Source organism: Lethenteron reissneri, chromosome 54 (assembly GCF_015708825.2).
Source record: "Lethenteron reissneri isolate LAM-NWPU_2019-01 chromosome 54, ASM1570882v1, whole genome shotgun sequence".
Lineage (NCBI taxonomy): Eukaryota > Metazoa > Chordata > Hyperoartia > Petromyzontiformes > Petromyzontidae > Lethenteron > Lethenteron reissneri.
This window is the reverse complement of record NC_083832.1, coordinates 6,896,106-6,912,204: the sequence shown is the minus strand read 5'-3', so window position 1 is coordinate 6,912,204 and position 16,099 is coordinate 6,896,106. Positions and strand designations below refer to the sequence as shown.

The 16,099-nt window shown below is 43.2% G+C and overlaps 1 protein-coding gene across 3 annotated transcripts in view; it reads right to left on the bottom strand.

Annotated features, from left to right (window-relative positions):
* Positions 1-14,596, bottom strand: part of CCDC66 (coiled-coil domain containing 66) — a 36,319-nt gene extending 21,723 nt beyond the window's left edge. Inside the window, exons 1-8 of one of the 3 annotated variants that reach the window (XM_061573942.1) lie at positions 14,526-14,596; positions 10,154-10,218; positions 9,826-9,851; positions 8,595-9,055; positions 7,230-7,396; positions 2,885-2,969; positions 2,319-2,440; positions 863-1,002 (exon numbers count right to left, since the gene is read on the bottom strand). In XM_061573942.1, the coding sequence (XP_061429926.1) occupies positions 863-1,002; positions 2,319-2,440; positions 2,885-2,969; positions 7,230-7,396; positions 8,595-9,055; positions 9,826-9,851; positions 10,154-10,218; positions 14,526-14,554 (1,095 nt within the window). In that variant the 5' untranslated portion in view covers positions 14,555-14,596. Of the gene's footprint in view, positions 1-862; positions 1,003-2,318; positions 2,441-2,884; positions 2,970-7,229; positions 7,397-8,594; positions 9,056-9,825; positions 9,852-10,153; positions 10,219-11,537; positions 11,606-13,250; positions 13,411-14,525 lie in introns of those variants that run through there. The other 2 variants (XM_061573943.1, XM_061573941.1) reach the window with 2 other exon arrangements.
* Between the last annotated feature and the right edge of the window lie 1,503 nt (positions 14,597-16,099).

Below are 16,099 nucleotides of genomic sequence, written 5' to 3'. Positions count from 1 at the left end.
GTCAACAATGTTGACCTATGCATCGACTCGCCTCCGCCAAAGCATATAAAAAGGAGATGCTCAATTGAGCAAGAAATCACAAAATGTTTTTTTACAGGAGATATAATAAAACAAATCACTTACAATGATCAAATTCACACAATGTATGAAATATGAAGTCTGGTCACCACTACTACATGACTTCATTAAATAATTAATTTACGTCATATTGTCAACTAAAGTTATTTCATAGTCAGCTTTCAGCAATTATAGATTCACATTCACAACATACATCACATCATTTGCAGCGTGGACAAGTGTCCACTTTTGCAGCGTGGATAATGGGAAAGTGGTGAAAAACTTTGTGTAAAAGATAGAACTTGTTGGCACTATCATGCACATGGGGCGAGCTAATCATTGGCACTAATGTGACTGCGAGAAGCATGAAATGGAATGTAATTTGAAACCCAATGGTGCCCTTTGAAAACACCGAGGATAAGCAGTCTTTGGCATACCTTGGAGTGATCTTTATAGAAGATTGAAAACTGGATAAGGAGTTTTACAACAAAAAACATTAAAAAACCATGCAATGAGAAAAGTGTGATTTGAGTAAGATATTTGTTCATATATTGGTATTTGCCACACAAAAAAAATCTATTTGTGATTTCCATATGCCGAATGCATAAAGGGGTGACTATTAGAACATTTACTTGCAGGCACTACTTATAAAAAGTGGTTATTTCAATACCAATTACATCAAACCATTAAAAAAAACGGATGAGAACTCCCTCGAACTAACTTTAAAATCCAACGATGAAGCTCAAGTTTTCAACTGATTCTGATCGACAGCTTAGATGATCCTCTTGTATTCCATTGAGCATACCTTCTGATTGAACGTGGTCAGCGGCTGTCCGGTGGCTGATAAGACCGGAGCTCCTGCCCCTGGCTTCCCAAAGGGGTTCCACTCTTCCCTGACCTCCAGCTCCTGTTTCTTCCCACTGTTTTTCAGCGCCAGTTGTTGATCTGAAAATATGCCGCAGGAAATAAAGAGACGCGACAAAGGGATGTGTGTGGAATTTTAATACGTGGTACACTGCACAAAAGCATTTAGGCTTCCCTTTGAATCTGACTGAGCATTTGCCCTCACTTTGAGTTTCATTTTATTACACTGGTCAACACACTTTTTCTGGCATAAGATATTCCAACGGTTTATAAGGTAATTTTGGGGTGCTGATTACAAATCTGGCATCAGTTTTTGTCTCTCACATCAGGTTTTTGAGATATCAAATATTGCATTTTCAATAACAACTGCAGAAGAAAAATATTTAATAAATGTGGATATCTACATTAAATTATATTATAAACACACTATCCTAAAAATACAGCACCATATTTTAACACTAAATCAGTCACTGACTCGCAACAACTTGCAATCATAAGTGACAGAGTTAATTTCGGGTAAAATCAATGAAAATGGGGTATGCCGATAGCATAAAATGAGATGTGATAGAGCAAATCTGAGATCAGATTTGGAATCAGCACCCTGAAATTAGTCTAAAACAGCTGCAAAAGTCCAGGCCAGAAAAAAATGGTTTTTTTTTGTTGACCAGTGTAATTGCATTCCATTGACAATTCCAAAATGCAAGTTCACCGTTAGGAAAAATGCACATGCAGTACTTATGTATGTTGAACTTCTTTCGCACCGCACGTAGCCAACAAAGCTAATCGGAGTTACGGGGGAAGGACAACAAACTAAACACAAACAGCCGTTCTCAAGTAATTCGTTTTCAATTTACATTTAAAAGTGCATAGCTCCGGTGGCTTCCTAATATCGGAAGGAAGAGCATTCCAGATGGCTGCAGAAGCTCATCTGAAAGCTTGCGATGCAGTGACCGTCTTTGTTCAATGGTTAGCCAAAAGCCACTGCTGTGAGGATGACCAGAGTTTCACGTGAGTAATCATTGCAATTAATTGTCAACCCACTCATGGATGAAGGCCTCACCAAACCGTGTCATGGGGATGCTTGTCTGACCATACATACTTCACCACACTGTACGGTGCAGGTGAGTGAAGAGGGGATGAGGCCTAGTGCTCGTTCAAATATCACTTGCCACTGCTGTTAGCCATGGCTGGGAACCTATCTCTGGTCGATGGATTCACAGTGCAATGCGTTAACCACTGTAGCACCATTCATATTCTGGAAAAACACAAATCTTTGTATTCGTACAGCATACGTTCTTTTATAATAAGTGTAAAATGCTCAATGCAACCATTATTGTTCAGTGCACGTGTATGTATGTAGCTGTGTGTGTGTGTGCAACAAAATGTGAATACATTACCCAGCTCTTTTTTCCACTGCACTTTCTTTTCCTGAAGTATTTCTCGGTCTTTCTCCCTCTCTCCCAACATACCAAAGACACTGCCCGATATTCCTTGCGTCTTCTCAAACGGAGCAGCCGAGCTTAAAGAGAAACAACGAAATGAAGCACCAGGTTAATTTAAATGATTGTAAGCAAGTCAGGGCCGATATTCCTTTCTTTAAGTTACCCCAATCAAACTAAAAGCCTCACAAAAAATAACATTTCAGATGCCTTTTCCAAATCGCTAAGCATAGGAGGGGTCCTTGTGTTGGCATTAAAATTACACTTCAAGACTCCATGGGTACAATGTTTAAAGTACACACTCAACTCTCAGTATATGTGTGCACTGATGCATCAGTCATTCGCAGGAGCAGGTAAACTCTGTTCAACCAAAAAAGAATGATAATGAAATCTAATGACATAAACAATTAATCTGTAGTGGCACTATTCGAAATTCTCCGCTCTACTGATAGCATATTTTATTTCAACAATCGTACACTCACAAAAGCAGTTCCTAAAGCATCCATAACCACTCAGTTGATTACCTTGAAGCATCTTCAGGCTTGGTTTCATTGTCATACTGAACAATATCCTTTTCCTTGTCCAGCTCTGTTTCCAAAGGTGCTGAACCTAAATTGTATACAAAAAGCATCACCTTATTTATCGTGATGTGTTGGATCAGTTTAACTCGTAGGCTTTCGCGACCAATATCTTCCATAATACAGTTTTTTTTGGTGTGCTAAACTATTAATTAATTGGCATGTTCTGTTTACGTGACACACCCTACTAATTGGCTGTGTTGGGTGGTGGCGGGTTTAACGACACATTTATATTTACACGGTCTAACCCCCCCCCCCCCCCAAAATAAAAACCTGTATTATGGATGTTGGATGTTACGAAAACAATTTAACTAATCTTTCAACATTTCAAGAAAAGACAATATCCATTGGGTAACCCTGGTTACTCCTCAGCCATAGCCTATGAAGTAGTTAATGAAAACATAATTCACTATTCATAAATAAACTAATAGATCAAGGTTTTTAATGCGGAGTGAATCTATATATATAAAATCGTTCATGTCTGTCTGTCTGTGTGTGTGTGTGTGGACTTTGGCCCATACGCACTTTCATTGGACGGCGGTTGCCCCTGGCAACGGCTAGCCACGCCTTCGCCGCTTTCATTGGACCTGGCAACGGCTAGCCACGCCTTCGCCAAGGGCTGCAGTTTCATTGGACGGCGGTTGCCCCTGCCAACGGCTAGCCACGCCTTCGCCACTTTCATAAGCTCCGTATTTAATTAAATAATAGCCATTACACAGTATTGTTGGAGCGCTAGGGGGGGGGGGAAGGAACGCCACCCGTACCCTGCCTCTTCCAAGCCGACAATTTTAGGCGAGGCCGCAGGCTTTGCACGCTACTAGGCCTCGACACCCACCACGCCACTCTGAGGTAAATTCATCAAAGTTTTTCCTACTCTTCACTACACCCCCACCACAATGTGTGCTATTAATATTACTTTTAAACCCAACGCGCCAACAATCGATTACTTTAATGTTCACTGTACAAATACTCATTAAGCTGGGTGAGCGTACTGCCAGTCTATCATGTACACTGTAGCCTGCTTATTAAGCTCGGTGAGCGTACTGCCACTCTATCATGTACACTCTAGCCTGCTTATGAAGCTGAGTGTGTGTACTGGCAGTCTATAATGTGGACTCTTGCCTGGTTATTATAATCGATTCTTTATATGTTCTTTGTACAAACAGTCATTAAGCTGCTTGAGCGACCCCAGTTCGATTCCAACTCACGCCCACCACCACTGACGATTATTAGAAACGGACCTGGCCCTCCCCTAGGTCCACTCAGCCTCAAAAGCGTAACTGCAGTCGTGTGTGAACATCGTCACTGGGGAGACAAAGGCGGCGGGGCATCGTGGATCCAAGTCCCGGGCGAAGCCGGGTCATGTGTATGTGTGTTTGTGTTTATGTGTATGTCTGTGTGTCTCTATGTATGTGTGTATGTATGTGTATGTATGTGTTTGTGTGTATGTGTGTGTATGTATGTGGGTTTTTTTTTATGTCTTTATGTGTATGTCTGCGTGTCTCTATGTATGTGTGTATGTACGTGTGTGCATGTGTTTGTGTGTATGTATGTGTGTGTCTATGTATGTGTGTGTCTATGTATGTGTGTGTATGTGTGTGTATGTATGTGTGTTATGTGTCTGTCTGTGTCTGCATGTATGTGTGTGTGTATTGTGTATGTGTTTGTGTGCATGTATGTGTGTGTTTGTGTGTATGTGTATGTCTGTGTGTATGTGTTTGTGTGTATGTGTGTGTATGTATGTGTGTGTATGTGTTTGTATGTGTTTGTGTGTTTACGCTCGCATTACACAAATGTGTTGCTGGTCTAAGGCGTTCCTCGCACAGCATTGCCGCTTTATTCTTTCAGTCGTTTACTGCCTTACGCACCCTGAAAGTCGTGTGTGTCTGCAGCAAGCGCGTGTATGTGTACCTATGGACGCGCGCGCGTGTGTTGTGTAGGGGGAGCGGTAGTGTAGTGGTTAGCGCGCTGCGCTATGAACCTGGCGACCCGGGTTCGATTCCCGCTCACGGCTAACACCAGTGACGATTATCTTAACCGGTCCTGGGCCTCCCCTAGGTCGACTCAGCCTTAAATGAGTACCTAGTGCGGTGTGTAAACATTGCCACTGGGGAGACAAAGGCGGTCGGGCGTGGTGCTGGCCACCCACCCCCTCGTGTGCCGTTCCGGCCTTCATAGGTGCTCGCTAACAGCACTTGCCCCTACAGTCTGTTAAGGCTATACTGGGGATCTTTGTATCTTTGTGTATGTGTTTGTATGTGTTTGTGTGTTTACGCTCGCATTACACAAATGTGTTGCTGGTCTAAGGCGTTCCTCGCACAGCATTGCCGCTTTATTCTTTCAGTCGTTTACTGCCTTACGCACCCTGAAAGTCGTGTGTGTCTGCAGCAAGCGCGTGTATGTGTACCTATGGACGCGCGCGCGTGTGTTGTGTAGGGGGAACGGTAGTGTAGTGCTTAGCGTGCTGCCTGTGTGTGTGTCTGTGTGTGTGTGTGGTGTGTGGGGAGCGGTAGTGTAGTGGTTAGCGTGCTGTCTGTGTCTGTGTGTGTCTGTGTGTGTGTCTGTGTGTGTGCGTGTGTGGTGTGTGGGGAGCGGTAGTGTAGTGGTTAGCGTGCTCTCTGTGTGTCTGTGTGTGTGTCTGTGTGTCTGTCTGTGTGTCTGTGTGTGTGTCTGTGTGTGTGCGCGTGTGTTGTGTAGGGGGAACGGTAGTGTAGTGCTTAGCGTGCTGCCTGTGTCTGTGTGTGTCTGTGTGTGTGTCTGTGTGTGTGCGTGTGTGGTGTGTAGGGGGAATGGTAGTGTAGTGCTTAGCGTGCTGCCTGTGTGTGTGTGTGTGTGTCTGTGTGTATGTGTCTGTGTGTGTGTGTCTGTGTGTGTGTGTGTGTCTGTGTGTGTGTCTGTGTGTGTGTCTGTGTGTGTGTGTCTGTGTGTGTGTGTCTGTGTGTGTCTGTGTGTGTGCGTGTGTGGTGTGTAGGGGGAACGGTAGTGTAGTGCTTAGCGTGCTGCCTGTGTGTGTGTCTGTGTGTGTGTGTCTGTGTGTGTCTGTCTGTGTGTGTGTGTCTGTGTGTGTGTCTGTGTGTGTGCGTGTGTGGTGTGTGGGGAGCGGTAGTGTAGTGGTTAGCGTGCTGTCTGTGTGTCTGTCTGTGTCTGTCTGTGTGTCTGCGTGTGTCTGTGTGTGTGTCTGTGTGTGTGTCTGTGTGTGTGTCTGTGCGTCTGTGTGTGTGAGGAGCGGTGGGTGTAGTGGTTAACGCTACGCTGCGCTACCAACCCGGCGAACCGAGTTCGATTCCCGCTCATGGCCACCACCGGTCAACATTATTTGAACCTCCCATAGGTCGACTCAGCCTCAAACGAGTAACTGGTGTGGCGTATTAACATCGCCACTGGGGAGACAAAGGCGGCCGGCCGTGGTGGATACAAGTCCCGGGCGAAGCCGGGTAGTACAGCTAGTGTTTATATATAAGTGTGTACTTTAAGAGAACATTTAGCTATTGAGTAACGTTTTAATACGACATACACCAACAGCAGATATACACCATTAACCAATGCCATTCAAGTCTGACTTCTGTAATTTTTCTTCAGGATAAAGCCAAAGAACAGAACACGTCTGCTACTTATAGGTGCCATTGAACCTGTGCGGCTTGGTGTCAATTCACTGCTGGATGAGGGCCTCTCCACTCCGTGCGGATGAGGGTTGTTTGACCACACCTCACCATATTGGTCAGTGCACGTTGGTGAAAGGCAGGGAGCGTAGTTGTTGGAGTAAATATTCTTAGGTTTTTTCGGTAAAGTCACGTAAGTAAAAAATAAATAATAAAAATATATAATACAATACTTGGAATAATAATAGAAATAAAATAATAAATCACGACGTTTCGGGCGCAACACAAGCGTCCGTCATCAGGTGGGACAACCACAGCAAGAAACAAATGCTGAAGTGGGCAAACAAATGCTGAAATGTTGGAGTAAAGTATAATACAAGCAGGAACTTTGGTGCACTACCCTCTGCTCCCAATGTGGCCCATCGTTTTAACTGCCGCGCCGGGCGATTGAATCGAACCACTGACCTCTGCATTGCAAGTCCAGTGTGCAAACCATCACATCCTGCCAAGATCCTCAACTAAACAGTTTTTTTTTATAACTTAACTCAGATAATTTTACATGATCCGTGTTTTTGTTTTATTCTTGCAAATCCCTCCGCCACCCATGAATCCAGAAATCGACGGTCGTTGGCCGTCTTAACTTATACGTGACTTACCGAAAGAACCAAAGAATAACACGGTTGGCAGCTCACCATCAGTGTTGCTGCTGTTCACGGATTGCCCGATGGATGCTAGAATCTGCTGCAGCTGTTCTTGGGTGAGGCACACTAAACCACTGCCGAAGCTCCCCGTCTGGGTGTTATCGCCATGCCCTCGCGCGTCTGCCGCCTTCACTGGCCTCCCGTTGGCAAGGCCGCGCCTATTGCATGCGACGAGGGAAAAGGACAGATTAGACACAAAAAACAGCAAGTTTATTTTGTTTAAACAGGTGGGAACTCAACACGCAAGAACGGTCACATTTGCGAAGGTGACACAGTCACCAAAGTGACATAAGCAATGATGTAAACGATGAAGCTAACATTAATCAGGGCGAAAACCATCAAATATAATTCACAGAAAAATGAACGTAACAGAAAAAATACACAACAGTGAGATGCGACGATGGGATGGTAAGCAGGTCGTGTAACAAAAGGCCTTCAATACGTTTTCAACACTATTAGGTGATAAGTATGTTCATAACAAGATCCCACTTGCTATTGTAAAAGGTCGTGTAACAAAGGGCATTCAATACGTTTTCAACACTATTAGGTGATAAGTATGTTCATAACAAGATCCCACTTGCTGTTCAATTGTAATTTACGTAGCAAATCATCACCCCCTACTGAAACATACTTGGCAGAACCATCCTGAAAAAGAATGAAGGGACTCAGCATGGCTTTCCTGGGTAAAAAACATAATTATAATAATAAATCCCACTATGCCATATAATTGCTTTAAGTTTTAGCAGTTGTGCTGTATAGCTCTCCAGTGTTTTCAAGTTACCGCCCATTGTCCGGATTGATGTCAAACATTTGGCTCAGTTCCTGAATGTTCCATTCCTGAAGTTCCAATCACGGGGAGCAATATGTTGAATATCGTACAGAACCGAAAATAACATTGGAGATCAAAATGGTAAATTTGTTTTTAGGCGCATTAATGCAAGCTTTAGGCTCTGTTTTAATTTTTCACTGCTGACAATAGTATTTAGGAGTGTAATTTTGCATAAATTTATAGATTTGAGTTTTCTATGCTCAGTATGCATGTGGCAAATTGCATAAGAACGGTTTTTTAACGTGTGTATGTCCCATGCAATGCTTTCACTTGATCTCCTAAGTCACTAAAATCCTTTACATAAAAAAAAAATGTACATCGAATTGAAGTGTGAGTCTAATCACATTCCTGACCAGTGACAAATCATTAATCGCGCAAAGGTAATGATTTGTTCCTGCACGTCTCCTGGAAATGACATCATGAGGGAAGTTACAAAATACGACTCTGATATTGCAACATTTCAAATGCTAGAAGAGAGAACTCGTACATAAACCTGCACATTATGAACAGTAAATCAAGTACCGTACCTCTGTTTCACTTCTTGCTGGGCTGTGTTTTTGTCCACCCTGCCTCTATTGTTCTTCCCCATCTGCAGACCATTCTGCTGAAGATTCTGTCCATTTTCGAGTACGATGGTCTGTCCATTAACAATGGCTCTTTGCTCTTTACTGTGTTGATTCGATTGCAGCAACTTGATTTGTGGGCCATTGGTACTTATATTCTGGTTGAATCTTGCCTTTTGAGTGTGATTGTACTGGACTGGACCCTGGTCTGCCTGTGGGTCACTGAGCCTTTCAGTTGGATTCGAAGTCCTCTGATCGATGTCCGCACGTCTCTGTGCAGCTTGACTATTCCCAAAGGGCGTGGGTTTTGGCCCTCTGCTTGAACTTCCATCACTTGCCGCTCCGAGCCTAACACTGCCATTATGTGCCTCCCTCACGAGCCTCGACCTAAATGGAGATCTCCGTTTCTTCAACTGGGAAGTGCCCTAAAATAAGCGTGTAAATTAGGGCACCATGCACAATACGTATCCGTTCATCACAGCAGGTAATGTACATTGTGAACAAATGGTGTTCTTCAGGCACAATGGTATGCTGCATTTCATATTTAAGTTCAGTTTAGGTTCAAGTTTAAGTTCAGCTATTCGACGAATTTGTTTTAAAACAAATAAAATAAAACAAAACATAAAAAAAAAATCATTAATAAGTAAAAGTGCATACACGTCTGGTGATGTACATGCTTGAAATTACAATGAGAGAGAAATAGGACTAATTGATTAAGAGAAAATATGCAAGTTCGAGAAAATGTATTGACTGTTACGAAAACTAAGTGGGCTTGCTTGGGCAGAACGCAGGGCTAGAAGAAATTATGATGATGATAGCCAGTGGCTTAGACTAACAACAGTGGTAGCCAAAGTAGAAACACGTCCAACTGAAACGTTTGCCGTGGAGATGGAGAAATGAAGTCAACTCATTTTCAGGCGCGAGATGGACTGTTGCATTGTAGAACTCTGAAGGATGAGCTCAGAAAAGCCTTATTCCAGCAGTGCATTCATCCTGGCTGATGATAAAATACTGCATTTAATTATTAAACGAAAAATAAGGGATTGCACTGATAGTAGTGTACAAGCACAAATAATAATAAAAAAAACTGTCCAATATTGGAATGGAAACTTAACATCAGAATGAAATGGTACACATTTTAAATTCAACAGAATGTAAATGGCAATGCATAAGCCTATGCTTTCTGTATAATTACCTTTGCAGTTTTATTTAAGGGTTCATCTGTAAGAGGAAAAAAAACATCTTCATTCGGTTTTGAAAACAGGATTATATTACCATTTATATTTTACAAACAGCACACTGTACACATTCTAATGTGCAGGATAACCATATTTACCAGATTATAAGATGCTCTGGAAAGTGAGACGCACCCAAAATTAATGCTCGGTGTCAAAAAAGTTATACGATTCACTCACATACACACATATAACTGATTAAAACGTACATCTTCAAGGTTTGCTTCAAAATACTTGAGAAAATTGCATTTAAATCTGCAAAATAATAGCCAGTAAAATATTTTTTACCATGAAATGCTATCACAAGCCTTGTCTTGCCATCCAATGTCTGGGTTTCTAACTTCAGACCATCCCTGCAAATCAACACACACATTTTCAGTGGACTTTACTACGTTGCAGGCAAGAACAAACAACACATAATAAAACAGGACCCTGCGGGGTGGGCTGGTAGGAATAATACTTAGTACCGGTACAGAGATATCGACCGAGTATAGAGGAGTTAAAGAAAAAATTACTGTATTCTAGTGTAACGTTAATTAAAAGTGTTTGTTTTGACAAGAAACGCTGTGAGATTTAAAGACTCGTAGTCTTTCATTTCCAACACCACCCTCAACACCACCCCTCCCACGGACGGACGGACGGACGGACACATTAATCTATTGGTGGTCTGGTCCACTTCGTTCCTACCAGTATAATGTATATGTAGAGTCCTTTCTCAGTCTACTGATGGATGCGGGACACTCCCCATGGGACCAGTTGGTGGAGGTCATTGTACCATACTTCACCACGCTGGTCAGTGTGGGTCGTAGATGGGAACCATAGGCGTGGGAGCATTGAACCAGAGTCCAGCAATTGATTTTGCTACACTGACTTCCTTTGCCCACCAACTATTCACAACAAACTGACCGTGGTGGTCACCTATCCAAACACTATCCAGGCTATCCAAAAAAAGGTGTCAGTTTTGTTGCCCGATAAAAGGGTAAAAAAACAATTACATATTTTGCTACTGGCAAAAGAGGTTCCAATGGTGTAAATGCTTACCCCGAGCTCTCATACTCTGATGGTGCATTGTCTTTGAGTTGTGTGCCTTTTGGCGTCATCTGGTCCAACACCATGTGAGACTAGACTCTAAGAAAAGCTGTCTCGGGTGTGGACCAATAAAATTTCCAGGACAGTGCATACATTATCAGAGTTGTGTTTTTTGTTTGCATTCCGACCGCATGTATTGTGGTCAATGCAAACATGACTCCTTGTAAAAAAAGGTGTCAGTTTTGTTGCCAGATAAAAGGGTAAAAAACCAACTATCACTATCCAGGCATTTAAATCCTGCTTAGCTTCTGGGAGCTGTCGAGATCGGGCCATTCCGTGTGATTTGGTTAACGTAAATTCTTGATAAAATGAGCTCCTTTGCTGTTTCCACCTCCTAATCAGTAGTCGGATTACATCTCTGTGTCCGTGGTGAGTCTATCCATAGGGCAACCAACGCCGACATCCCCATAAAGTGGTACTCAATTTGTCGGCCCCAGATGGAGCCAACTCCTAAACCAGGATTGGAACTCACAACCTTCCGATTTCGAGCCAATAGTTCGTAATCGGAAGGTTGGCCATAGGATAAAATAGAATGAGCTGTAATGCTGCATAAAAATACTGGAGTTCATTTGAACATACTCACTTAGCCTTGGACTGGTGCAGGCACACTTTGGAATTGGTGTTGTACTTGGCCATTCCACACACAGTGCTGGCATTCGTACCAACACGTGGAGCTCTTCAGGGGCCACTTGTCACAGTAACTTACACACTCGATGAAGCTCCATGAGGCGCATGGTCGATGTCATTGGCAAAGCCCTCGATTAACAGTGACCTGCGCTACGAACTCGGGAAATATATTTAAATGCGGAGACCCAAAATGTTAATCTCATTTAGTATGTCCCCCCAACCCCCCCCCCCCCCCGTATATTATGCTGCACGCCAAGGCATAACGAGTTTGTGTTGAACAGGATCCCATAGTTTATATGGAATGCTCTTGCCAAGAACATCTGGAAATCTAGCCACATTTATCAAACAAGCTTGACTTTCTGGGGAGACGCAGAATGTTGAAATCGCTAAAGAGTTGTGTAGCTGATATTCATTTTTTTATGAATATACATTAAATGGAGAAATGCGGTGGAGTTCTGCTGACAATTTCCTTTTTTCCCAACCTCAGGTGCATTTCTGGCCACGGATGACACCAGGGGCAAGGTGATGTCCCAATCACGCTGTCTTGGTGCCCTCTCCCCCAGGTTAACTCAGCCATACACGAGAATTGCGCTTGATACTCTTAGGGTTTTCGGTAAAGTCACGTAGGTAAAAAATAAATAATAATAGAAAAAAATTGTGATTTATTATTTTATTTCTATTATTATTTCTATTACTTATTTATTTTTTACCTACGTGACTTTACCGAAAAACCCAAGAGTATGAATCCTTGCAGTCACGAAAGCTTCAAATCTAGAATTGCGCTTGATGTGTAAACATCACAAAACCCGCGTGTGCTATGTCACCCTTAATAGGTAGACTCAGCCTGAAATTAGTACGTCGTCCCAACAGCCTGCACGTTGAATGACTGCATGGGACATGTTTGTTAAGAACACTACACACTACATGATACGCATTTCTGCTAACGGGAGCGGTGATGCAGCGGTTAGATTCTCGGTTACGGACATCAGCGGCGCCTATGAGAACCAGATCTGTACATCCTCGTTCACCAACCCGCACCGCCGCCAAAAGTGGTGAAGTATGGTCAAACACCATTGGAACCTCATTTGCCAGAAACAATATAATTTGTTTTTTACCCTTCCATCTGGCAACAAAACTGACTTACAAGGAGTCATGTTTGCAGGTATTGTGTTCTATGTAAACATGACTGCTTGTAAAAAAAAATGTGTCAGTTTGGTTGCCAGATGGAAGGGTAAAAAAAAAACAATTTTAATTTTTATGGTCAAACAATCGACACGGCGTGCAGAGCTCTTCCTGCAAGCGGTCGACAATTCGACAGCTGCAATCGTAGTCCACGACACTTTGACATTAACAGGAGGCCCACAGTACAGCTCAGACGACAGCCTTCATGGGTCAAGTGCTGTTCGCAAGCACCTATGAAGGTCGGAACGACACACGACACGATACGATAGGTGGCCGGGAACACCGCCCAGCCGGCGATGTTTACACAACGCGCCAGGTTCTAATTTGAGGCCGAGTCGACCTAGGGGAGACCCAGGACCGGTTCAGATAATCGTCAACGGTGTTGGCCCGTGAGCTGGCGTCGAACTCGGCTCCCGTCTTACAAACACACACACAGAGAGACAATCGTCAATCGCTGACAACAGCAGCATCAGTAAAGATTCCGTACCCGAGGTTCATGGCACGTCGTTGTCTGCGGCAGGGTCCTCAATTGACAACGCGTGCGACATTAACGCGAATTAAACAAAACAAACAAAACGAATGCGGCTTCAGTGAGCCACATGAGCGAAGAGGAGGAGGCCTTTGCACAGCCAGCCTTCAACGCTCGCGTGTGTTTCCATGCGAACCCAGCAAGAGCGACGCTCATTGGCCCCGTGCCCTTCGGATTCTTCGGCCAATTGGATGGGCGTCAGGGGTGGCACGTGGGTTGGGCTGGGTGGATTGTTGCAGCAAGAAAGTTCCACCCACTGGCAGTTCAGTTTCATAATAAAGGTTTTTGGGTTAGATCGCGTTGTGTATAAATGTGTCGTAACCCTCCACCACCCGACACGGCCAAACAGTAAAATAAATGTCAAAATTAATAAAAATAAAAATATAAAAATCACGACGTTTCGGAGGCAACACAAGCTTCCGTCTTCAGGTGAAACTGTCACAGCACGACAGATTTTTTGCTGTGAAAGTTTCACCTGAAGACGGAAGCTTGTGTTGCCTCCGAAACTTCGTGATTTTATTGTTTTTATTTTTTATTAATTTTAATTTCATTTTTTACCTACGTGACTTTACCGAAGGAACTAAGAGTATGAATCCTTGCAGTCACGAAAGCTTCAAATCTAGAAGTAAAAAAATGCTCACGTTTTTCAAAGGACTAAATAATTCACTTCTTTAGCCCACCAGTGTGCTGAAGAGAGAATCAACAGCATTTTAAAATTTAAGTATTACGACGTTTCTCTGATAATTACAATCAGCTTCATCGGGCAAGAATGGTGAAGCTCTCCTGTTGCTTCCAGTCTTAAATAGAACAGCATCAGGGTGACGTCATCATTTATTAAATTCAGTTAAATTTCACTGGCATTGACCAGGTCCCCAATTCTCTGGCTCACGCCCGATGTCAGTAAATTTGGGGCCCAATTGACTGACTTTGACCTGGTCCCAAATCCTCTGATTTTGACCAGGTCCCCAATTCACTGTCTTCCGCCTGAAGTCAGTACATTTGGGCCACAATTCACTCACTTTGACCTGGTCCCAAATTCACTCACTTTGACCTGGTCTCTAATTCGCTGGCTAGCGCCCGAAAACAGTGAATTGGGCCACAATTCAATGACTTTAACCAGGTCCCTAATTCACTGGCTAGCGCCCAAAGTCAGAAAATTGGGCCCCAATTCACTGGCTTGTGCCCGAAGTCTGTGAAATGGGCCCCAATTTAATCGGGCCCCTATGCACTCACCTTGGCACCAAATTCGCTGACTTTTCCATAGACAGTGATAACGTGATTAGTCTAGCCTTTACTTATTGATACATTGCTTAGCCTCGCGTTTACAGTACTTTAGCAGAGCCATTTAGAGTAAGTGTTGATTTAGGCTTTTCGGAGGTTCTCCAATTACACCGTTTAAAGGTTATAGCCCAGAGGATTGGCAACGGTTTAAAGAGCCGTTATGCTTGTGAATACGTGACGATCCTGAATAAATAACGATCACGAAGCAGTTGCCGACCCCTGCCCATGGTAAACTGGACTCCCATGGTAAACTGGACTTCCATAGTAAACTGGATTTACATGGTAAACTAGACTCCCATGGTAAACTTGGCTTCCATGCAAAACTTAACTTCAATGGTAAACTCGACTCCCATGGTGAACCGGATTTACAGAGTAAACTGGACTCCCATGGTGAACTGGTTTTCCATGGTAAACTGGACTCCCATGGTGAACTGGTTTTGCATGGTAAACTGGACTTCCATGCAAAACTGAACTTCAATGGTAAACTCGACTCCCATGGTGAACCGGATTTACAGAGTAAACTGGACTCCCATGGTGAACTGGTTTTGCATGGTAAACTGGACTTCAATGGTAAACTCGACTCCCATGGTGAACTGGATTTACAGAGTAAACTGGACTCCCATGGTGAACTGGTTTTGCATGGTAAACTGGACTTCCATGGACAATGGTCGGCAACCAAATAACAAGAGCCATTTTCTTCAAATTCGGGAGAAAAAAACTTTGTATTTCTGGAGCCACAATGCACGTGAACACAAGGCGGTGGTTCTTACTAAATACCAGTCACGAAGCAGTCCTTTAAGCCGCAGGCGGCTTTGGAGCCACAGGTTGCTGACCTCTGCTCTAACCCCATACCCCAGCCCTCAACAAGCTTTCCACCTGAGTCTGCAGAGAACCAATTTCATGAGATGGATTTGTCAATCTACGGAAGTCGACATCGGCAAGCATTATAGTAGTATCCAGGCATCTGAATACAACACAAAACCGCAGTCTTCTATTTTGTAATCAGCACAACCGGATCCCCAGTGTCTTGTGTAGGGTGGGATCACAGTAGCCTGCAACCTTTATAATTCAAAATTATACTTTAACCCCTCCACATTGCAAAAAGACCACACTCATCTTCGGAATGTGAACATTGTGTATCTCTTGAACAACTATGTACTGAATTACAAATAATTTTCCAGCTTCTTTGAAATGCAGATTCTATATTTGCCATGTTTAAGTACTTCGCATTAAAGAGATGCGGCCGACTTTCTTGCATTGTGTAGTTTATGAAGCGTTTGACTAGTTTAGCTGCAGTATACAGTAATTGAGAAATATAGGTGAAATGCCAATTTGTTTTCGCATCGGCATAGGCTAGTTCTTATTTGATGTCTTTTTGCAGACTTGCATGTCAAGTGTAAAAAAAAAACATTAACAGACCCATTTACACCTCATAGATATTATAAAACCTGTTAACCTTATAATCCGTAAATATATTACAGAAGATGAAATCAGCTGCAAGTCCAGTTCTTGCGCGTCCCTAATCC